Source organism: Lactuca saligna, chromosome 9 (genome assembly GCF_052625555.1).
Source record: "Lactuca saligna cultivar CGN05327 chromosome 9, ASM5262555v1, whole genome shotgun sequence".
Classification (NCBI taxonomy): Eukaryota; Viridiplantae; Streptophyta; class Magnoliopsida; order Asterales; family Asteraceae; genus Lactuca; species Lactuca saligna.
The window spans coordinates 13,069,427-13,094,370 of record NC_136425.1 but is presented as its reverse complement, the minus strand read 5'-3'; the positions used below and the strand labels follow the sequence as shown (position 1 = coordinate 13,094,370).

The following is a 24,944-nucleotide window of genomic DNA, read 5'->3' as shown; positions in this document are numbered from 1 at the left end:
ATCCACTCAGCCACATTCTCCTTTCTTGTTCAAATATGCCGACGGCAACACATCTGCAAATCGGGTTTGTAACTCTCAAGACCTAAGCGCAAAGCAATGCAAATTGGGCTCCATCTCCGACGAAAACATGGTGACGAATAACAGTTAGTGACGAAGACGAAGGTTTTCCATCGAACACAAGTAGATCTGAGATGATGTAAATCTAATACAACGAATGCATAGATCCACTTGTGGATTTGCTGATTCTGACAGCGATTGCGAAGGTTTTGAACGGAAATTCGGATTGTAGAGGCGAAGGTGGCGGATTGGAGGCCAGATGTACCGCCGGTGGCCGGATTTTGACATATCAGGGAGGTACTTGTTGCCGGTGTTTGTGTGGTGTTCTTCAGGTTTACAGAGAAAAGGGGTGGGTGAGCTGAAGCTAAAGGACGAAGGGGTGGAAGTGAGACCCAATTTCCTTTTAAATTAAAAATAATAGTAAGTATTATTAGATTAATTGAAAAATAAATACATAAGGGCATTATGGTCATTTTAAATCTGGAATGGACTAAAAGCGCAACAAATTCGTCTTTCAGGGATGAAGCGTGCAAGTATAAAACAAACAAGGGATGATCCGGGTTAATTTTTGAAAATAGGGATCAAACGTGCTTTCTAACACTTACATGAGGGATGATTGGTGTAATTTACCCTACAACCAATTAACCGTTTCAAAACAAACCACAACTTTCGACAAAAAGAGCAGCTATGTAAAATACAGGGAACCAAACTAGAAAATCAGTTTATTTTCTTGATTACCCCTTGTAAAATCAAGAACTTCAAAACCCCTTCCGATCCTAATAAAAAACAAAACACAAAAATTCAAAATCTGCGGCATCTCCTGCATCCGTACACAGATGCTCCCTCCTCCAAAGCTCTGCATCCATCTCCACCCACTATACACATTTCCCAACGTCCTACTTGATCCACACACACACCATTTGTTTGTTCATTGAGCAAGTAGTGGACTCCGAAATCTGCAAAATTTGCAGTTTTCTTCTTCGAGTTTACTCAAAATCTGAACATCTTCTTGGATTGATGGTGGATTAAGGTTCCTTATATTTCTGCATTGTGCTGTCACCGGTGAGTCTTTCATTGCTAATCGCTTTAGAATCTGTATAAATATATGTTACTCGGGTTTTATAGTGTTTCGCGCCTTAATCAGTGGCATTAGGGTTTTGGAACTCAGAAATTGTGGTAGCATGAGGATATGATTAGGCTGACAGGAAACCTAATGATGTTGTTTTTGAGATTATAACTCGAAAGGATAGCTTTCACTTTCACTTTATGAATATTCTGTTTTTTTCTTTTTGAAAAAGAAATGCGAATGTTCGTAGATTCTTAAAGTATAAGATTTGGGTATTTAGATATTAGTTAGGTATGGAAAGTGCGGCTAAACCTACAAAACCTTCATCGAACATATCGGAAATCGTCTCCAAATTTGCGAAAGTTTGTAAGTTTAGATCGATCGGTGTATTCTCCTCTGAAAACCCTACTCATTTTCAGCACCAGGAATTCTCTAACGCTGTAAAAGAACTTGTCGATGGAATCGGAAAGACAGATTCCGATGATGCAAAAGTTTTTCCTGACCTGGTTGAGGTGTGTAGTAAAAGCAGCTGGTCTGGTCATGAAGAGATCTCGAAGCTGTTTGATATAATGTCTGAACTAAAATTGGCATATGTTCAGCTCCAAGAAGCTCATATTCCTTATGATCCAGACAAAATTAAAGCTGCTGATGAACTTGTTTTCTCTAATCTTGATGGATTGTGTAAGGTTAGGCGCTCATTTAAAGAGAAACAGTTCCAGAAATCAAACTCCCTTTCAGCCTGTTTGACTGTTCTACAAGCTGAAAAAAAGATTCAAGAGAAGTCATTAGAAAGGTTGAAGTCTCAAGCTAAAAAGAAAGATCTTGAAATAAGTTATCTGAAGGGACAACTTTGTGATTTAGATGCAAAAAACAAGGTTATAATGGAAGAGATTAACCTTAGAAAAAGGGAAGCCATAAATAGATTAAATTTCTCCTCTATTGATAACGTTGTTACAGAGGTTTCAAAAAGTATTCATGATTTTGCAAAGCCATTAATCGCTTTGATGAAAGCTTCAGGATGGGATCTTGATGAAGCTGCAAACTCAATCCAAGATTCGGTCTTGTACACTGTAAGATCTCATAAGAAATACGCATTTGAAGCTTACATTTCAAGAAGAATGTTCTATGGATTTTCTTTGAAATCCCACAATCTTGATGATGTCTTGAAGTTTAACGACCCTGTTGATGTTCTTATAGATGACCCAAATGGTAATTTTGCCGAATTCTGTAGAACAAAATACATGTTAATCGTTCATCCAATGATAGAAGCTTCTTTTTTTGGAAATTTGGATCAAAGAAACTTTGTGTCTAGTGGAAGACACCCAATAACACCCTTTTACCAATTATTTGTCAAAATGGCAAGGTGGGTTTGGCTTTTAAAAGGTATTGCAGCTTCAGAGCCTGAAAGTGAAATGTTTATAGTGAATCGAGGAAGCAAATTCTGTGATGATTATATGGAAAGTATTGAAGGGTGGAAAGATGATATTGGGTCTGTAGAAGGGCAGTTTGGGAATTACAAAGTTGAGCTGATGATCATGCCAGGGTTTAGAATTGGGGATAGGTTGATTAAGTCTCGGGTTTATCTTTCAGAACTCAGCAATACTTGCTAGGAAGACAGGCTGTGGCATATTGGTAATAATTCAGAGCCTTTTCTTTTGTTCTTACTATGAGTACAAGTTGCATGTTTGAGTTAAATTAGGGTGTTAATGTGATTGTATGCTTAATGTTAATGTGATATTATTGATATTAAACTTCTAAAATTGAAGAACATGCTTTAAAGTTTAAATCTTTATTATGTGGGTAATGTAGAAAGATTTCTTTCAAGTGATATTGGCAAACACCATATTGACAACTAAAGAAATAAAAGAAGAGGCGAATATGCATTTAATCAAACAGGTTATGTGCATGACTGCATGCTGAGGCTGAATGTATGAATGATATGATTCAAACTTCAAAGGAAGTGAAAAAAATGCATTAAAGTCTAGCCCATTGCTTCACGACAAATTGGTAGTCAGTTGCCTAAGTTGGCGAAAGATACTGGACCAATTATATATATCCAGCAAAATTTATTTACATTATGAAACATTAAAAAAAATTATGTTCGGAATTGGAAGTGCATATTCTGAATTCAGCAGATACACCCTTAATTATCAGCAGATACACCCTTATTTATAAAAGAATAGTTCTTAGCATCCACGTGTCACTTTGGTAGCCCTCCAACTCATCAGTTGCCACACATCCGTATGTTAGATAATTCCTACGAATTTGAACATTGAAGACCAAAATGATTACCAAAATTACTAAATATTGATTGCTAAAATATCAAAATTACCGATTTCAATAAACCTAAATTAAATTGAATACATTGTGGACCTAAAATTCTGCACCTTTTAAACGAAATTAACAGCGGTAATCCATAAAATCCGGTATTGAAATTTAAATTTTTAATAACATCATCTGTAAATAAGGTAATTTCAAAACATACAGTCCTTTAAATACATTAATTCAAAAACAAAAAAGTTGTCCATCTAACGATCCGGTATCACATCCTTATTTAACGCGAAATAGCTAATATCTCCCAATAATATTTATAAGATTTTTGACGATTTGCATTTGATTAATCTACAAATATATACCTGCATACGATAAGAAAATCTTCACAATTTTGTCATTCCTCTCATTCCTTATTCTTCTTCCTGTTTCTATTCCATATACTAATAAACAAGTTCAACTCAGCAGATATTCTATTTGTTTCTTTCTTTTCTTCTTGTTTCTACATTTTTTTTCCTCTGTTTCTATTGTCCCAAATAAACAACAGTATAAAGGTCACTGTGTATTACCTAAATATTAGAATATTTTTATGTAATTTTTTTGTTTATATTATTTATGCTTCGTGTTTCTACCCCTTTTCATGTTGAAAATCTAAAAAAAAAAAAACATTTTTACAAAGTAGAATGCTATAGATGGCAGTTTCCAGAAAAAAAGATGTTTTTTTTTTTAATAATTTTTCACTCCATTTTCAATATCTTCAAAATTTAATTATAAAAGTTTCCAAAAAATAGGATGCTAAAGGATAAGTTATTTATTTATTTATTTATTATTTTTTCGAACTCACGATTACTAACACAAGGTTACTATGTATTTTCTTCTTTTGTCCACTGTTCTCTTTGTCAACCAGAAATTAGTATGTTATAAGGATAAATTGTAATTAATAACATCTTAATTTCCAGAAATCAAACATAACGGGGGACTGTTTATCAAACACAGCAAAGTAAATAGTTTTACAAGTTATAGAAACAACAAAATAACCAAGGTCTCATCTTTTCTGAATATCCATGTGAATACTTTCCTGTTACAAAAAAAAAGATAGTTACCCAAATGTGAACAAACCGAAAAGTTAATTACCTTAATAAGTCTATTTCCCTAATTGGTTTTTCTAAAAGATAAGGATGTATCATTTAGGCCGCTCTAAATACTAAAATACTTTACATTACCAAACAACAAAATGTTTACCCCATAAACTTAAACTTAAAACCATTCAAATGGTGATAAAAGCTGACATTTCACATCTTTTACACAAACAAACAAGATATCAAGAGCAAGTACTGTAAATTCCGTCTCAATCTCAGTTCAGTCCAATGCATGTTAAATACAGTCATGTCCAGTATAAAAAGTTTGGCTTAATGAACACTGAGGTTTTTAACTCCCTCTTCAACATGAGAAGAAAGACTACTCTTTCTCCACCTCCAATAATTCACTCTCATCGGATCCATCATTTCCAAAACCGAACAAACCCTAGCTGCCACACCGGAATCAAAGTTGTTCGACTCCGGAATCAGAGATTCCAGAGCAATTCTCAGGTCTTGGGTAGGTTCAAAACCATGGACAAGGAGATCCAAGAAAAGGCTAAGAGCAAACACGCAGTTGACTTTGGAAGTCAACACTTTGAGACAAACCGTTGAGACCTTGGAATCTGTTATAAATGCCTTCATGTTGTTTCTGTAGAGGCCACGAAGGTATCTCCATGGGCTTTCGTTCTCTGGTTTTGTGATAATGGCTTTTATGGTGTAATTAACCTCGGAATCTCTTATTCCCTCTATGCCTCCTAATCCCGGGTGTCTTGTTATAACAAAGTATCTCTGAAAGAGAATTAAGTTATGGATTTATATCCAATAAACAGTTATTTACAACTTTAATGTATAACATCTCTCAAATAAACAGTCGTTTGGTTATTCTTATTCAGAATCACTCTTAAATAGAAAGGCAAAATGGTCATTTATTCACATTCAAGACAGCTCATCATGTATGAAAAATGGCTATTCACGGTTTTAATTTATGACCGTATTGAATAAATAAACAGTCATTTGTTATTCAACATTAGTTTTGAACAAATGGGTAGAATGGTCATTTACTCACATTCAGCCCAAAAACATTTATGTACAACTTTAATACATATAACAGTTGTAAATAAACGTTCATTAGTCATTCACAATCACTTTTAAACAGCTAAAAAAACCCAGAATACCATAGGAATGGGGTAAGGATCAGTAACAATTTTTAAAACAAAAGGGTAAAATAGCAATTTATTCACATTTGTACTTTTTATTCAACCCAAAAAACAGTTATACAATTTAAATTCATAACAATTCTTGAATTAACAATCAATTGTTATTCAACATCACTTATAGACAGAAGGGTAAAACAGTCATTTACTTACATTCAGACAGTTCATTCTGTTAAAAAAACAGACTGTGTGACTTTGTGTAAACAACATTTACTCCAGTCATACATCATTGCAGCAGTTAATGGGAAAAGACACAGGCTCTAAGCATGATGAATGAGATTATGTATGAAGAAAAAAGTAATTAATAAAAAATAAGATGTTGAATTAGGAATTTAGGATGGTAGATTTAAACAAAATTCTTGAAAATGACAAATATATATTCATGGAAAACAGTTTCTAGACCCCAAGAACTCAAAGAACATTTTGGCCCCACTGATTACATTATGATGTGTTTTAATAATTTCAGCAGAAAACATGTAGTAGAATAAAGATCCCATGTTAAGAAACTTAATAATCTATAGACCTGATTCCAAGCAGAATTGTTGAAAATATCATCTTCAAGTAGTTTATCACAGTAAGCAAGTTCATCTTCCCAGCCTCCAAGATTTTGAAGGACCCACTGAATATGAAAATAAATAAATCAAATCTGAAGCCTTTATACATACTGAAATATAACTAAGTTGCATACCTGTCTATGAGACCAAGCATGATAATTTTTAGCATCGTTTAAGAATATGTTCTTGGTGAACTCAAGTTCTCTACCAGCAGCTTCACTCCCTAATTTCTCAGCAACCCACCTCCTATGGTGCCTGTATTAAGATTTAAGAATATTTCAAATCATATCATTTAGAAGCTATTTTGGTAGAATCTGAATGCTAAGTGATTAGTCTAAGAAAGAGTATACTGTCTCACCATAGTTGGTAGTTTTTTGAGTTCTTGCTAGCAAGATGCTCAACGAATTCTAATTCATCATGCAAATCAGCATTGAGAGTCTCGAGTACTACTCTTCTGAATTGCCACACCTGTGATGTGAAAGACAAAAACATGTTGGCTCTCATAGTAGATTGAATCGGCGTTTCTTGCTTCCACTATGTTCACATCAATTTCCTTCTTGTATTGTTAACTTCTAATCATGCTATCAAAAGTTTCTTTCTGTTTGTTACAACCATGTATCAAACTACTCAAAACCCCCAATCATCCTCTATTCGAAGGCTCAATTAGAGATTGAGCTCCAAACAGATTCGATCACTGAAAAACGAAGTAGTAATAAAACTACAAATTATAATCAAAATTAGTTTGAGATCAATAAGAGTTTGTTAATTCTTACGGTGTAATTTCCAGCATTGAAGTGAATGGCTTCGGAGGTAAGCTGAAGAGCGCGATGTGATCGCTCATCGGCGAGATATACAGCTCGAAAGTAATCCATAATCTCGGCGAACTCTTCAGAGTACGCAATGGGAACAACGGGGTTAGGACCATCGTCCTGCGGCACCGGAGTGATGTCGGACCATTCCGGTCTTTGTCTCAGTGGTATCCTCTCATCTTCATCTGAATCCATTCAGTCGACGACGATGATGCTCCGATCCGGCGATCCCCCTGCCTCTTGGAATTTCTGCTTTTATTCTCTGAGGGCGCGTTTGGTTGATAGAAATGGAATCTCTAATATCCTGTTTGGTTAGAGTAAATAGTTTGGTACGTGCAAAATGGAATTAGAATAGTGTAAAATTACATAATTATTATTCTTGGTTTTTGCTTACTTTCACTTTTTTATAATTATATGCAAAAATATATTATATAAATTATAAAAATAATAAACGGTGGTGGTGGCGGCGGCGATGGTTGTGATGGCAGTAGTGTGTGGTGGTGACGAAGGTAGAGGTAGTGGTAGTAGTGACATCAATAGTGTTAATGGTAGATACAGTGGTGGTTGTGGCGGTAGGTGTTAGTGGCGGCGATGGTGGTGGTGGTGGGTGTAGGTGGCGGTGACAGTGACGGTGGTGGTGGTGATGACAATAGAGGTGATGATGGTGATGATAGAGTTACTAATGACTACGGTAGTGATAGGGTTGTGGTGTAAGTGGTAACAAAGGTTATGGGTAGTGGTGGTAGTGGTGGTGGTGGTGACGGTGGTGTTAGTAGTGGTGTCAGCGATGGTGATGGTGGTAACGGAAGCGGTGGGTGGTGGTGGCGAAGGTGGTAGCAGTGGTGACGACATTAGTGATGATGGTTAGTGGTGGTGGTGGGTGGGTGGGTGGGTGGCAGTGGTGGTGGTGGTAGGTTGTAGTGGAGGTGGTGGGTAGTGGTGGAGGTGGTCGCAAGTAGTTACAGAGGTTTTTCATATTTAATGTTAAAAATGAAAAGGGTAATATAGTAATGTTCAACACTCCCACACGAAGGAATTTGAATTTCCTCATCTTTTAGATGTAATTTATTTTCCCTCAATGGAAGGAAAGTTGGATACATTTAGGAATCCAATTCCTTCTCAAAACTTGAACCAAACATAGGAAAGTGATGGAACTAAATTCCAATTCCTTCCGATTCCAACAGATTCCAGCAAACCAAACGATCCTTTTTAGGAATCCAATTCCTTCTCACTTCTCCCCTTTTTAGGGTATGGATGTAATCCACCAATCAACATTATGGTGACGAAAAAAAGAGTTTTAAGAATTTGTTTGAATTAACTTTTGTGGTAAAAAATCAATATTTCAATAAGTTGTTTTTTAAAAAATGTTTGTCTAAACTTATAAATATTTTAAGAGGTATTTATCTTTTAGGGATAATGACTTAAAAGGGTAATGTATTTTTCGATTTGTACATATTTGGTCACTGAGTTTTTTTTTTCGTCCACATTTACCCCTTCAACTTGTTAAATTGTACACATTCAGTCCTTATGACCGGTTACTCCAGGTTAACTGGGAAAATGACTTAATAGGGTAATATATTTTTCATTTTGTACACGTTTAGTCTTTAATATTTTTGTACATATTTAGTCATTAATATATATTTTTTTTTGTTTCAAAATAAGTCTTTATTTGTACTCTTTCAATACTTATGAATGATTTCTTTAGATATTTTTCACGACATCTTATGTGGGACAATCATTGATGAGGTGTTTGGGGTTGTTGATGCTTATGTCCAACATGATTTTGACTGCTTAGTTGCGTAGGTCTTGTGGTTTGGCTTAAGTCTTGTATTCTGATCGTCGTAACTTCATTATAGGATATCAGATTTTGACGATCTTTATATCCATGTGTTAATTTTTTCATTAAGATTACTACCATTAAAATGTAATATATTTTTACTTACGATTTTATAAAAAAACATCCATACATGCATTCATAAAAAACATATGAACAGGGGAGGACGTATGAATATATAGTAGGTGTTGCCAAAATGAGATAGGTGTTGCTGATACATGAAAAATAGTTATAAACGAAAAGAAATAAAAAAAAATTCCACTGTAGACAGAAAAAATAGGTGTTGCCGGTGCAACACTGAGACCATGCTAAATCCGCCCCTGCATATGGATATAAAAACCGTAAGTAAAAATATATTATTTTTTAATTAGAGTAATCTAAATGAAAGTTATAGTAGACTAAAATATGAATGTACGGATATAAAGTTCGTTTGCATGGATATGTAAAGATCATTAAAATTCGAGATCGTATGTAGAAGTTATGAAGTTCAGAACACATGACCTAAGCAACCAAGTAGTGGAGATCACGATGGACATAAGCATCAAAAGGCCCAAACACATCATTAATGAATGTCTCACATAAGATTTCGTGAGAAAACCCTAAAAAAATCATTCATATGTACTGAATGAGTATAAAAACATAAATGACTTATTTTGCAAAAAAAATATTAAGGACTAAATGTGTACAAAAATATTAAGAAATAAATACAAAATGAAAAATATATTACCCTATTAATTCTTTTATACCGGCTAACCTGGAGTAGCTGGTCATAAAGATTAAATGTATATAGTTTAACAAGTTCAAGGGGTAAATATAAACGAAAAAAAAAAAAAAACTCAGTGACCAAATATGTACAAATCGAAAAATACATTACCATTTTAAGCCCCTATTTTTTACAACCAAAAAATTATAAGGAATTCTAAAAAGTTGAAAATTCTAACTTATCGAAATTTCATTTCGAAGGGTTAATGAGAAGTTATTTTAAAAGTTTTTTTTTGTTAGTATTGTCAATTTTTTTTAGTTTATTGACCTTTTAAAAAGGCAATAATTCAATAAGTTTTTTTAAAAGAAAAATCCCAAAGACCCTATAAATTATCTTTGAATAAGGTATCAAAAGTCTATTAATCAAATAATTGTTTAGAATGATATGTTATGAAAAAAATCGGCGTGTAAGGTTTGTCCCCTGTTTATATATTGTTTTATTATTTCTAAGGCGTAAAAGGTTAAATAAAAAAGAAACCTGGGCAAATTGTTATGCATATATATTTAAAGAATTCATATGAAAAAATTACCCTTTTTGATATCTTATTAAGCCCAATCGACCTGCCATTTGCCCACCGTGCTACTTGACTCTTCATCTTTTATACCTATTTATTATCCCCTCTACTCCTCACTCCTCAAACCAAACTCAACACACACATGGCGAAACAGATGCAGATTGCAGAGTGAAATATCGACAATTATATACGAGAGAGAGAGAGAGAGAGAGAGAGAGAGAGAGAGAGAGAGAGAGAGAGAGAGAGAGAGGTTTTAATGGGGAATTACAGGTTTAGATTTTCAGATATGATACCAAATGCTTGGTTTTACAAGCTTAGAGACATGAGCAAGACGACGAAGACCACCGCCACTTCCACCACCCACAGCAAGAAACCAACGTCTGGTTCTTATTACTCAGCAGCACCACCGCAAAACCACCATTTTTCTCAGCCAAGAAACTCGTTTTATTACACCCCAAGAGTTTCCCAATTCCACAATTCACCAAAATTCCCATATTTACATGACCCACCAAGAAAATCTTCTAAAAAAACCAGACCCAACAGAAAAACCATATACAGACCTTCACCAAAACACACTTCACTCGCTGACTCGACTCAAAGCACCCTTCAAGATTTCTTTCATTCTCCCACAACAAACACTAGCCCTTTTTCCCTTCACGAGTCTTCCTCCTCCGAGTCGACTCAATCAGGACTCGCCACTGCCTCCTGGTGCACCTCTTGCACCTGTAGAGTCAGTTCTTCCACTTCCGACATCGTAATCGATGTAAACGAGACTAGAAATAGTGACAATTCAAGCTGTGGGTTTGATTTGTCACCTGAGATAGAGCTTAACCTCCCTCCAATAATAACAAAACCGGCCAAACCCACTTCAAGAAACACACAAACATCACATTCCGGCAAGAAACTCAAAGAAGCCAACAGAACTCCGGCGAGAAAATCAGTCTCCGGAGTCAAACTCAGAACCAATTCTCCCAAACTAGCAGTGAGCAAAAGGATCGTTCAAAAGTCTGCACAGAGAAAGACCTTGTCAGAAAGCTTTGCAATTGTGAAATCATCGTATGATCCTCAGAAAGATTTCATGGAATCAATGATGGAGATGATCGTCGAGAACAACATCCGGGCGTCAAAGGACTTGGAAGAGCTTCTTGCATGTTATCTTTCTTTGAATTCAGATGAGTATCACGATGTAATTGTTAAAGCATTTGAGCAAATTTGGTTCAGTTTGCCAGATATGTAACTTTTGTAGGTCAAGGAACCCATAACTCAAACATAAAATTACGTCGAATTTTGTACAAGTCGTTCACTCTTGGTGCTTTCGGCGTCGCCAGAAGATCACAAGTTCTATTGCATTCTAAAAAAGGAAAATTCTGACAACTTGGAACTGAATTGGAGTTGTTTTAGTTCGAAAAAAGACACAAACTTACAACAACCACCTGACAAGATCCTTCTATCTACGAGTAAAAATGATAATGTAGTGTTAATATAAAATGTAATTGTGTGTACATTTTACTTTTACCAATTTGGGTTGTATTTTTAAATTAAGTTATATATATATATATATATATATATATATATATATATATATATATATATATATATATATATATATATATATATATATATATATATATATATATATTCTTTGTTTCTCTTTACAGATGAAATTGTCTTTATAATGTGGCATTTAGGGTTGTTTTATGCTTTTAACAATTTGAGCTGTATTTTGAAATTAAGTTATAATGTACTGTTATATATATATATATATATATATATATATATATATATATATATATATATATATATATATATATATATATATATAATTTGTTTCTCTTTACAGATTAAATTGTCTTTATTGTGTGAAATTTAGGTAATTCATGATGTCTGAATTAGATCGATAAAAAAGAAATCTAAGATAATATAAATGGTGTGCATAGAACAATTTGGATTCCAAACAGAATCATGAAACGGTTACAGATCTGACATCGTTTTTTATATTTAAGAAATAGAAGAAACCGAGTCTAGTTTCTTCACAAAACTAAACATTAGCTTATTCATAAAAGAAAGTAAATTTAGCTAAATATAGGTACAATTTGTCTAGTTTGATCCAGGTCTTCCATGTTATAAGTCCACAAAACCACAACTATTTTTACCCCAATTATAGGTGTTTTTCGTGACTAACACTTTAAACTTTATTAATTCCACGATAATTTTGTTGGACACATTCATAATATTTAAATAATATTTAACAAGATTCTAATTTTCCTACAACTTTTTTATTTAGTATTTTAGAGAGTCCATGTTAAACAATAAAAACATGAGAGTTTTTCTTATTCACCGGACATTCAAGTTTCAAATTCATTGTATGTCATTTTCGTGTCTCGCTAAGGTAAAGTCTAATTCTTTATATTTCGAATGGACATTACACCCTATTTTAACTCATTTATTGAACATTGAACCATGTGTTGTGGATGTTCTTACTTTCATTTCCATTGTGTTTGTTAGAATCCACATGCGGATTAAGTTGTGTTCGAACGAATTACAAATATTTTGTCAAGTATATATTAAATTGTGAAATATGATCTCTATAAAGCTATTACTTTTATTTGTTTATTTATTTATGTGCTCCCTCCATATATTAGGAAAAAGCGTGTAAAAGACAGAAAGGGGTCCATAGGTTGGATTATGCGGAGAAGAAATGAGAGCAAATGCAGTGTAAAGCAACTTTTAGCTCTCATTGCGTTGTCTAAAGTTAAAGGCCGCTTTTTCCTTGTGTTGCATGATTAATTCAACTTTTTAACATAAAACAGATAAAATGATAATTGAGTTTCAGTTTCTGCTGTAAAATACTATTGAAAATTGTCTTGAATAACAAATTTTTAAAGATAGAAAATTAAAAAATTGAAATATAATTCCACTTGTCTAATGTAGCATGATTTTATAAAAACTAAAAAATAAATTAGCAAAATAAAAAACTAAATTAGCAATGTACTTTGCAAGTATATCGTTATTTATGACCATATAAAAAACATTTTCCAACCTATCTATTATCCTTGTTTTTGTAACATCCTAAAATCATTACGTAGTTAAATCATTAATGAATAATCATAACGTAAGTTGATATGAATTTTAGGAAATTAGAAGAGGAAAATAATAACATTTTAAAAGTTAAATGGTCAAAAGTGTCAAGTTGGCAAAGTGATTTGATCAAAAGGTTAACTCAATAGAAGGGATTACCAAGGTTATAAAATGGACGATGAATGAATTATTATGTCAAAACATGACTTAATGTTACAAATATTGAGGTTTTGTGAGTTTTGGCTAAAATGAGCAAACTTAAGGGACTAAATGTTAAAAAAAAATCTGGAAGTAAGATGAATACCCTCATCATTTCTCTTCCAAATTCATGATGGGCACTTTAAAGACTCTCCATCTGGCTGAAGGGCATTCTAGAGACTCTCCATCTAGCAATTCTTCATCTTCTTCCATCTAGGGTTCTATCTAAGTGAATAATTAAGTAATCAAACAAAGGAAATAAGGAATCAAGGCTTTCAAGATAAAAATAGTCTTCCTATTTAGCCTAGAAGTTGTTTTTGGTGAAGTGGGTAAAACCCTAATGTCGAAATTAACTCCATTTAATGGTTAAGGTTTGGGTTTCTAACCTCCCTTAAGTTGTTTTGATGATCTCAATCTCAATTCAATCATTCCATTGATTGATATGAGGATTTTGTTTCCGCTTGAACCCTAGAAATCTAAATTGGGGATTTCTTATTTATATGTTAAATTGGAAAGGATTAAATGACCTAGATGATGTTTGATAATGTAACACCCAAGGATTAGGGCGAGTTAATTTAGAGACGATAAGTGTTAAAAATGACATTTTGATGGAAGATTATTTTGAATGAATAATCTTAACTAAGTTGTAGTATATGTTACACGGATTCCGTACATATAAAGAACGCCGAAATCCGAGTTATAACGAAGAAGTTATGACCTGTCGAAGTTTTGCGACAGAACCGGCACGACGCTGAATGACGTAAAAAGTGAATTTACGTTAGAGAGATATTTAGGCTTAGTGATCTAAACGAAAGTCGTAGAGTTCGTTAAACCGAGAGCGTGCTTAAAAAGAATGCCCAAATCTGACTTCGTATGAGGAAGTTGTGATTTTTCTAAGTTTCAGCTTAGAAGTATGCAGCCCGAAACTCGAATTCGAGATCGGGTGATTTCTAGACGAAACAATATAAACGAGAATTGAAGATCTCGTTGATAGTAGTCTAACGGTTAAAAGACAGACGAAAATGGACGTCAAATGAAGAAATTATGAATTTATAACAGAGTTTTCCTGTCCCGACCTACTAAAATAATATAATAAAAATAAAATCAAAATTAGCCGACGGAGTCTAAAAGAAAGTTGTAGAGCATAGTCTCACCTATGCGTGCATATAAAGAACGACGAGAACGGAGTTCGTATGAGGAATATATGAATTTCGGAAGTTTTATAAATAATTAAAATATATTAATTTTAATATAAATTTGGATATTATCCGAAGGAGGGGGAAAGTCATCGATCCGATCCGAACTACGCCCAGCGTACTCCGGTGCATGAACCGCCTTAGACTCGAGTGCTCCGAATACGTAAGCAATGACGAGTCCGAGCTACGCTCCGCGTAGTTGAGAATTACGCCCAACGTAATGACAGGGTTCAGGCCCTATATAAAGGGTGCGAGGGCAGCCAACCTTTTTGCTCATTTTCTTTTCTCTCTCTCCCATGTTGCTTCGATTTTCGTGCATGAAATACCCCGAAGCTCTGGTATCATTCCCGAGACTCGAAGCAAGTCCCGAAGCCCCAAAGATCCCGAGAAAAATAGTTTGCGATCCGAAGCTCTGCCCGTGTGAAGCCCGGTTTCATCGCAAAAGAGTATTTTAATAGCCGTAGTGCTGTCCGATCATCGTCTTATCAAGTGAGTGTATAGTCACTTTCTTCTAACACATAAATATTAAGTATTTGCTATGAAATACGTGCTATGTGTGTATATATTGTTGTTTATTTGAGATGATTGTGGAATGGCTGAATTATATAGGTTTGAATGAGTTAAACCGTATATATATTTTGTATCTACAAACATGTTGGGTAGAACATGGGTAGATAAGATTGTTGGTATGTGATAAAAGATGAGTTGGATCATGAGATAAAAGGGTAAAGAGATAAATTTGTTATATATATATATATATATATATATATATATATATATATATATATATATATATATATAAAGAGAGAGAGAGAGAGTTAGGTTCAAATGTTTTTAGCAACTATTATGTGCATAAATGGACCAATAGGAATTTAGGAATAATAAAATTATTAAAAAATAATATAAGGGTAATTTTGTAACTTTACATCACCTTCATTTATTAAACCAAAAATAATTCATAGAAAACTCCTTAATTAATGGAACAATTACCATAAAAGGCCCTAAACTAACCCTAGTCGTCCAAGTCCCCTTTTTGATATCGGTCGAGAAAGAGAAATCTGGAGGCGAGGGGCTGTGCGATCCGAAGAGAAGAGAATGAAGACTACAAGGAGCCACCACCGATGTCGTTTTTTGAGCCAGGCGAGTTGTTGTCATGGTCGTTTCACAGAGCCGGTATCGTAGAGTTCATCACCACCTTCTTGTTCCTCTACATCTCGGTGTTGATTGTAGTGGGTGTGGTCAAATCTCTGACGAAATGTGGCACGGTGGGTATTCAAGGAATCGTGTGGGCTTTCAGTGGTATGATTTTCGCTCTTGTCTAGTGCACTGCCGGTATCTCAGGTATGTTTCCACTTTCCACCGGAACCCTAATTTTATCTTCTTTCTTCTTCAAATCGTCTAAAAACTACATTTCATCTTCAAACAGGAGGGCATATTAATCCAGCTGTGACATTTGGTTTGCTATTAGCAAGAAAATTGTCGTTGACCAGGGCAGTGTTCTACATGGTGATGCAGTGTCTTGGAGCGATCTGTGGTGCCGGAGTTGTGAAAGGGTTTCAGGGTGATGCGCAGTACACGACGTTAGGCGGTGGTGCTAATGTCGTCGCCCATGGTTACACAAAGGGTGATGGTCTTGGTGCTGAGATTGTTGGCACTTTCGTGCTTGTTTACACTGTGTTCTCTGCAACTGATGCTAAAAGAAGCACCAGAGACTCCCATGTCCCTGTATGCAACTCACTCCATTGACTATTGAATTATATACAGATATTCACTTTAGAAAAGGTGAGATTTTTTCTTGAATTAAATTTGAATGTGTTTATTGTAGATTTTGGCTCCTCTTCCAGTTGGGTTTGCAGTGTTCTTGGTTCATTTGGCCACCATCCCCATCATCGGAACTGGATGTTGATTCTTTGGTGATTCATTGACTGTCAATCAAAAGGAAACACATGTTGAAACAGAATAAAAGTTAATTTAAAACTCAATCAGGTATCTTATTTTCTTTATTGATTACAATATTCTATTATCTGAGATTTGATCAGATAATATCTGAATACATTAAATTCCAACAGAATATCTAAATCGATTCCAATTTTCAACCACGCTTTAGTTGTTTTGTTTTTCTAAACCATTTGAATTGAGTAAAATTATATAAAAAACTAAAAACTTCTGAGTTTTGTAGATAATAAGAAGAAAACAAAAGCTAAAAGTTGGTGTGTATTTTTTGTGGTGATGTAAGCAGGAACATGTGCTTTTTTCAAATATTCATGATTCAGATATTCTGTTGGAATTTAATGTATGTTAGGATGATGCAGGAATGATGAGATAAGTTATGAAAAAAAGACATGTGATACTTCATTATCAAAGAATGAAGAAAAACAACAATATTTTTTCAGAATTTCAAGATTCAACATCCAAAAACAATAATATTCTTTCAGAATTCAAGAATTCAAGAAGAAAACATGGAGAACGAGAGTATTCTAGCAGAATGTTGTTATTTTTTAAGAATGTTATTCATTTTAGAATTTCAAATATTATACCAAAATGTTCATATATTTTTGTTTTCAAAATTTCAAATTACAAACTTTCTTATTTTTTTAATTTTGAAGTATTTGTTTTTCTTAAGAAATATTAATATTTGATTAATTTTAATATTTTATTAATAATTTATGGTCCCTGATTAATCCCTTAACACCAAGCTACCGTCGAACGATTTTTACAACATTGATATATATATATATATATATATATATATATATATGTGTGTGTGTGTGTGTGTGTGTGTGTGTGTGTGTGTTATATACAAATATGTATTTAAAATATATTTATCTAATAATATTAATAATAAATAATTTACAAAAATAATATATTTATTCACATTTTAGTATAATAATAATAATAATAATAATAATAATAATAATAATAATAATAGTTGTTTTTATAGAAATATCCTAATATTTTGGTTTAATTTATGCAATAATCATTAATTAATTTGTTACAAGTTCTTACCTATAAACAATGGTCAAAATATAACATTTTATCGATTTTTAAAACTTTTTTTATAAAAAAATATAATAATTTTGGACTAAAACGTAAATTCATCCAAAATTTTAACAGTTTACCAAAGATTTCCCATTTAGAAATGGTTGAAACCTTTTAAAACAATTTTCATTTCAACCGTTTAATTTGATTATAATATTTATTTTATTTCAACGATCTTGCATTAAGATTGTTTTTTCCTCTCATGTGTCTGACAAAACAATCAAAACCATTTATTTCCATTGACAAACATCAAAACCATTTATTTCCATTGACAACCACTTGGTGACAAATTTCTTAAACAATCATATTTCTAGAAATATATGATTAGGTACATCTCTTGAAACCAACATCCGGCAAATTGACTGAGACGTCGGCTGTATCGTTTCCCAGATTTGAATTGTTTCCCAGATTCAGATAAATCAGATCCAGAATAACATACCAATTTTGATACGTGATATACAAGCGATCGATGCACGATGGGTTCGTATCAACCATCGGAGCTGTAATACTAATATAGTAGTAAAGGAAGAGGGATGACAAGAAACCTTCACATGGAAACTAGTAACAGAAGATGGTGCAAATTAATATGATTATGTGAAGGACCACAAGAAGGTCCATAACTCATGACATCCCTCGAGACCCAATCCACTGGACCACTAGTAAATCCTTTTCCAGATCCCATGTTTCCAAATCTAGAGAACTTGTGCTCTCATGATGTGTACATTATGCATAAAAATTTGTACGTTGGTATGCATATAATAATTTCAACTCTGAAAAAGGGGTATCTTGGGGTTAATATTGTAAAGATGATACCTTTTTTGGGGTTATGTTGTATTGGGAATTTTTATCCATTCTCCATTTGTGGTATTTTCTGTTTTTTCGATTAGTCTCTTTCCATACACCACAAAAAACACAACTCAATACCAAGTACTACTCAAAACCCCCACAAACACAATTTTCTCTCTGTTAATAGTGACAACACTAGCAACATTTTGTTGTTGCTCTAACTGCCATGAATGAAATAAATATTACTATATTTTGTGGTGGTAGCAATTAATCCATTATGGCTCTTGCTGTTGGATAAGTGAGTTTTGACAACTAATTGATTTTTTTTTTTTTTGGTAAACCGCACCATCTGTCCATCTGAATGGCTCACGTCAACTGGTTTCAAGGCTTATGTCAATCGCAGAACATTAATAATATTTTGGGTGTGTCAATATATGTGAAATTGCACTCCTCAACCACAAGCTCCCATCACGGGGGTAAAAATCAAGTCTTATGGAAAAGAAAAGGGTGGCCGAGGCAAAAATCAACCACTAGGCTCCTATCATGGAAAAAAAAAAATCTTATCATAGAGTTGAATCTAATATTATAAAATGTCTTAATAATAATAATACAAGTTATGATATAAATGTCATTCTAGATTATATAGATTGATAATTTGATATCATACATAAGTTTATGAGTTTGACCTCTTAGGTTCTTCTCTAAAATCCCCAAAATACACACCACATAAATGTAAGTTTATGTTTAAGTGAGTTCATGAATTTGATGTTTCCACATAAATATAAATATAAAACATAAACACGTCCAATTCAAAAGCATATGAGAAGACTACATTGACATCGAGTCTTTGAAGTTTTTTTTTCTTTCCGTGGTGGCTATAGTGAGTTCATGAATTTGATATATCCACATAAATATAATACATAGAACATATAATATTTCCAATTGAAAAGCATATGAGAAGACTGGATTGACATTGTGTCTTTGAAGTTTTCTTCTTTCCGTCCTGGCTATGAAGAATGCCAATCAACGACAATGCCGAAAAGCTACCTATCTACTTAAGAGTTCTAGGTTATGTTTGACAGACTAGTTGAAAAGCTAGATGTCAGTTGAAAAGCCAACTGATAACTTATAAGCTAGCTTACAAAACATGACGTTTGGTAAAAACTAACTGATAAGTTAGCTGAAAGATATAAAATAACATTTAAAAGAATATGTTTTCTATAATTAATTAATGATATATTCAAAAGATTTTAAAAAAGCTTTTGAAAAGCTAGTCGAGGTAGCTTTTAAAAAAACTAGTTTATCAGTTACTTTTTGGCTTGTCAAACATATCAATTTAAAAAATAAATAAATACTTAAATCGAAAAATAAACTAGCTTATCAGCTAGTTATGACAAGCTAAATACAATATTAGTTCCTAATCCCACATGGGTGAAAAAACGAGAACGCTTTAATAAAATCATTGTCATATAATAAAATCGCAAACATGTCACTCGTTATGATTCGTCTTCACTCTTTAGAATTTATAAACATTGTTTATCTTAGTTCTAAAAACATTATACTACTCACATTTTTAGCGATAGACGCTACAATAAATTTATAATTATATGATTTTTATTGGATGTGGTCAAATTGTTCAATATAATTGATGAAAATTTGAAAACGCACACACATTTATATATAAATTTTTTGTATTGCAAAAAACCCCATAACTTCACCATGAATTGACCATTTTCTACCACATCAAGTCTCACGCCAATTAAAACCATATTGTTATCTATTACTCTATTATGCTACACTTCGCATTAGAGGTGCACATCAAAACGTATTCATTATATACATATATAAAACTGAAAAAGACCAAATACAAGTAGAAAAAACTGAACGTACTAACCTAAAACGAGACCGAATCAAATAGAACTTGTCCGAAAAAATACCACTCAATATCAGTTTTTGTGCACCTCTACTTTGCATGATTCATACGATATTGGATTTTAGTTATTTAAGAAAGTAGGGCACGATTTAATCACTACATATAATGACTAATTAAAAATCTTGGACGCTAAGTAGCAAGAGAAATATTTTGCTTAATAGGACAACAGCCAAATAAATATCACCAACAAAAAATCAATTTGATATTTACGTGTATTATTCACACGTCGGAACAAAAAGCAAGAAAACTTTATGTACGGTTTTTTTTTTTTTTTTTCTCTTTCACTTTGTGTATCTCTTTTTCCAAAGCATAATGCTGTTTAAAAACCCATCACATGTCTTCTAAAATATTTATTTATATTTCATACATCTTATTTATTTACTAATAATATCGAGATGTAAAACGAAATGGTGTAAAAATTTAGGCCATAACTTTGTGTTTTGTCTTTTGGGAAGGTTGTTTGAGATAGGTGATCATGTTCCAAAGAGCCAAAAGGTCAAATTTTATAAGCTACATGTGTAAAACTTTATGTGAATTAAACAAATGGGTTAAAAAGCCAAAAGAAGTCTCAATAATTTTGGCGTGAGAATCCACAATTTTTGTTGTTTACCTTCATGAGAACAAACAAAATGTCTCTTCACATTTAACATTGGTGTCATAAGTCCACAATTTAAATGTCATTTCATGGAAATAAAAAATATATATATTCTGATTTTTTATTGTATCGAAAAAAATATGATTTTTTATTGAAGGACATAAATCAACGGTTTGGTGTAGGTTGAGTAGTCGAATATCAACGGTTTGGTGTAGGTTGAGTAGTCGAATAGTGAACTTGGAGAGATTTTTTAAAGCTGATCCAAACATATTTAGGTTGAAAGACCAAAGAGAAAAAAATGTCTTTTAAAGAAATAAATTTCACAGGATCCACCAACTATATCCACAAATATAAGCAGTATGAATGAAGAAACAAAAAAACACCTTAAGATTTTAACTGTTGAGTTGATATCGTTCTACTTTTTTTAGTTGTTTACTTGATTTCCCTCCCTTGAACATCTGAAGATAACTATAGCTACAAATAAACAATAAAGCTACAAATAACAACCCAAATAAAAAAATTTGTCTTCATATACCAATTTGGTAATGGCATAAAACAAACAAATGAAAAACGACATACATCAATTCGACAGTTTGTATTCCAATAAAAGCTATTGTATTCATAAACTAATTGGCATTTGATGTAAAAAAAATTAAAAGTTGCAAATTTGTGATAAAAGCTAAACGTTACAAGCTCTCAAAACTTGTATGCCGAACACACCCTAGATCATTTTTGAGGTATTTTTTAACAAGACAAAACTACAACTTATAAAATACAATTAGTATTATAAAGAGTAATTATTGCTACAAGAATTAGGGATAGATATTAACTTAAAAATTATTATTTTCAAACTAAAAGAAGAAGAAGAAGAAGTAAAGTTGCTTATAAATCTGAATTTGGTGAGGTCGATGTAATAGGAATCCATCAACTTGGGAATTTCGTTTACCAAAGAAAATATAATAATTTGGTGAGGTCGATGTAATAGGAATCCATCAACTTGGGAAATTTTAGGGGTAAGAGATGTCAAGTTCAGAAAGTTAAAACACTGGAATTATAAAAAATACTGTTACACTAGTCGCGAATTGAACCACCGTGGCAGGGTACTATTCTACCACTAGACCACTGGTGCTATTCTACCACTAGACCACTGGTGCTCGATGAAATTCGTTTATTAACTTCTTATATAACTTCTTAGCAGGAGTAATTGTATTATGGAAATGAAATAATTAATTAAAACGGAAACGTTCAAAGTAGTTATAATTTATGCATACAATCTTCTTAAGTAGTTTTATCAAAACATTCTAAAATTATTACCGAAATAATCTAGTTTTATAATATTATATAATACATTAATCATTTAAAAAGAATATAAAATATGATTGAACAACATTTGTTTATCGAACGAGACACACTTAATTTCAACCATATTTAAAAGTTATTGATTTCAATCTTTTATAGAACACCTTTGTATTTGCCACATTTATTTTAATATATACAAAATACTATGTATGTATGAGGATCGTGCTAAGCATACATAGAAATAATTTGGGTTATTTCCTTCATCAGTGTCTGAATTTTGAAAAATACAAGTATAATGCTATTATGAGTAAGGGGTTCTAAGTATGTTGCTATCATTATTTAAAGAACCAACTATAGTGATATTATTGGTAAGGAAATGAAAGTAAATTGTTATTATGGGTAACAAAATGAAATTACATTGTTATTATAGGATAAACCTAAAATATATTGCCTATATTTGGTAAAAAGGAGTAAACTCTATTGTTATTTCTTGTCATTTTTGCATCTTTGGACGCCTTTGTTTTATCCACATCACTACATCTCTCAAACTATAACTAAACACCATCCTTTACGCTTTTTTAGGATATCATTCTAATCACCAGGGACACATCATCATACCTTAAAACGTTGTCTTTGACGAGTCGGTTTTCCCTTTCATCTTAATCATCCCGATCGAACCTTCCTCATAATCTTTCCTTGAAGACTACTCTGGCCTATCTCCCATGTTTCGGGAGATACTCGAGTTGTTGTGTACTCCATCTTCGACTACCATCCATTCTCGGTTCCTTCCCACACCATAGCCCCTCCCACATATACTCATCATCATACTCACTCTATGACCACTTGTGCTTACAACAAGATTTTCAAACCTATTGACCGTCTAAATCTTCATACCTTATCCATATCTCATGTCCCATAGTCCTACCTAAAGACTATGTAGTATCCTACATTATGAAAAGCCATAAATAAGGAATATCAGGCTCTTATGTCTAACGGAACGTGGAATCTAGTCCTGAGACCCTATGGGCAAATACGATACATTATATATGGATTTTCGTCATAACAATCATGCAAGTGGTTCTTGTGCATGCTATAAGGCCCGTTTTTCTGGCCAATGGTTACAGTCAACATCACGGTATCAATTATAATGAAAATTTTAATCTGATTGTTATAGGCTACTATACGTGATATATATATATATATATATATATATATATATATATATATATATATATATATATATATATATATATATGCACTAACACCTGAGACCCTCAGTTTCCCGACCATGCTTGCTATTTATAATGATCTTTAGATAGGCTTATGCAATCCCCTCGAGCTTGGAACCATAAAATCACCATATTGTCACGGGACGACTCAATCACCGTGTGCCACTTAGTATTTTCCTGACTAAGTCAGGCAAACTTCGATATTCTAGATGTACTAACGACTCAAGGAAGCAAGAGAACAATAGAGAACATTTTAAAGTATGAAAGAAAGCTTCTTTGTATACAACTCAACTTCTTACAAGTGAACTTCTCGATGGTTTGGACAAATGAGTCCTCCCCCTATTTATAGGATACTTACGCCCCCTCAAAGGGAAGTTTCTAGGTTCCGTACAATCTCGAGTATTCTAGATCTTTCTTACAATATCTTAATTTGTATACAAGGTTATATAAGGTTCTATGCTATACCTTAGTGCCCTAATGAATTCTAGTATGTTCTAGGTTCTTCAGGATTGTGATTACTAGTTCCATCATCTTCTAGATCAGTCTGAAAAATTCTAGAACACCGTCTTGTGACACCCTCCCCCATTGAAATCATTGACGTCCTCATCAAGCCTTGGAATTGTATGCTTCGATCTTGTCTTTGAATTGCCATAAGTCATGTTCTCGTTCCCAACTTGATTCCGTATCGGGTTGTCCCTTCCATCGAACATAGTACATGGTCGAGTTGGGTGATCCTCTTTTGCGAATTATTCGGTCGGCTAAAATTTCATCTACTTCTTTATCAAAGGAGATCACATTCGCAACTAGAGCTCGTTGTGATTCACTCCTGGACGGATCTTCTTTATCTCAATTATAAGGTTTAAGGATACTTACATGGAATACGGGGTGGACCTTTAGGTGGGATGGTCAGTCGAGCTTATATGATCTAGTCCCGACCTTTTAGATCACCTGATATGGTCCTTCATATCTTCAGGTTAAGCCCTTGTGCACTTGTCGGGTGGACTTGAACATTCTTTGTGGAAATTTCACCATTACCTCATCACCAACCATGAATTCACGCGGTTGTCTGTTTCTGTCTGCCCACTTCTTCATGTGTTTGGCTGCTTTGGTCAAGTAAGACCTCGTTATGTCAAGTTCCTCGTTCCACCCTTTAGCGAACTTATGTGCGGGTGGGCTAGTGCCTTTATACTCCCTAGATAATTCTTGTGGCGTCAAAGGTTGTTGACCCATGATAATTTCGAAAGGGCTTCTTCCAGTAGCCTCGCTCGGTTGTGGATTATAAGAAAATTTGGCTACATCAATTAACTTAGCCTAATCCCATTGATTGGCACTAACAAAGTGCCTTAGATAAATATCCAACAAATGATTCACCCTCTCGGTTTTTCCATCAGTTTTCAGATGAAAACTCATCGAAAAGTGGAGTTTGGAAC

The 24,944-nt window shown here is 33.3% G+C and overlaps 2 protein-coding genes and 1 pseudogene across 4 annotated transcripts; 2 read left to right on the top strand and 1 right to left on the bottom strand.

The window, feature by feature from the left end:
* Nucleotides 1-1,416: 1,416 nt before the first annotated feature.
* LOC145016006 (MYB family transcription factor) lies at nucleotides 1,417-2,733 on the top strand. Its single transcript, XM_078974451.1, has one exon. It carries the CDS (start codon nucleotides 1,417-1,419, stop codon nucleotides 2,731-2,733), a length of 1,317 nt encoding a protein of 438 aa, XP_078830577.1.
* Nucleotides 2,734-4,613: 1,880 nt separating this feature from the next.
* LOC145017515 (protein farnesyltransferase/geranylgeranyltransferase type-1 subunit alpha-like) lies at nucleotides 4,614-7,349 on the bottom strand. 2 transcript variants are annotated; one of them, XM_078975535.1, is made up of 5 exons: nucleotides 7,015-7,349; nucleotides 6,600-6,709; nucleotides 6,376-6,496; nucleotides 6,211-6,306; nucleotides 4,614-5,262 (listed from the first exon to the last, which is right to left on the bottom strand). In XM_078975535.1, the coding sequence occupies exons 1-5, from the start codon at nucleotides 7,243-7,245 to the stop codon at nucleotides 4,804-4,806; spliced, it is 1,017 nt and encodes a 338-aa protein (XP_078831661.1). In that variant the 5' UTR covers nucleotides 7,246-7,349; the 3' UTR covers nucleotides 4,614-4,803. The 2 variants fall into 2 exon arrangements, with proteins under 2 accessions (XP_078831661.1, XP_078831662.1); XM_078975536.1 differs by having other exon boundaries at nucleotides 6,600-6,935; nucleotides 7,015-7,322.
* A 2,812-nt stretch (nucleotides 7,350-10,161) lies between these two features.
* LOC145016004 (uncharacterized) lies at nucleotides 10,162-16,539 on the top strand (annotated as a pseudogene). Its single transcript, XR_013666110.1, has 4 exons — nucleotides 10,162-11,347; nucleotides 15,746-15,974; nucleotides 16,060-16,358; nucleotides 16,459-16,539. The product of XR_013666110.1 is annotated as an uncharacterized LOC145016004 (transcript).
* Nucleotides 16,540-24,944: the final 8,405 nt, after the last annotated feature.

Excerpts from the sequence above, each read along its gene's own strand:
- LOC145016006 (XM_078974451.1), top strand. The coding sequence starts at position 1,417 with ATGGAAAGTGCGGCTAAACCTACAAAACCTTCATCGAACATATCGGAA.
- LOC145017515 (XM_078975535.1), bottom strand. The coding sequence starts at position 7,245 with ATGGATTCAGATGAAGATGAGAGGATACCACTGAGACAAAGACCGGAA. Across the intron at positions 6,710-7,014 it reads TCAATGCTGGAAATTACACC|GTGTGGCAATTCAGAAGAGT; the intron begins GTAAGAATTAAC and ends TTCACATCACAG. Across the intron at positions 5,263-6,210 it reads ACAATTCTGCTTGGAATCAG|AGATACTTTGTTATAACAAG; the intron begins GTCTATAGATTA and ends ATTCTCTTTCAG.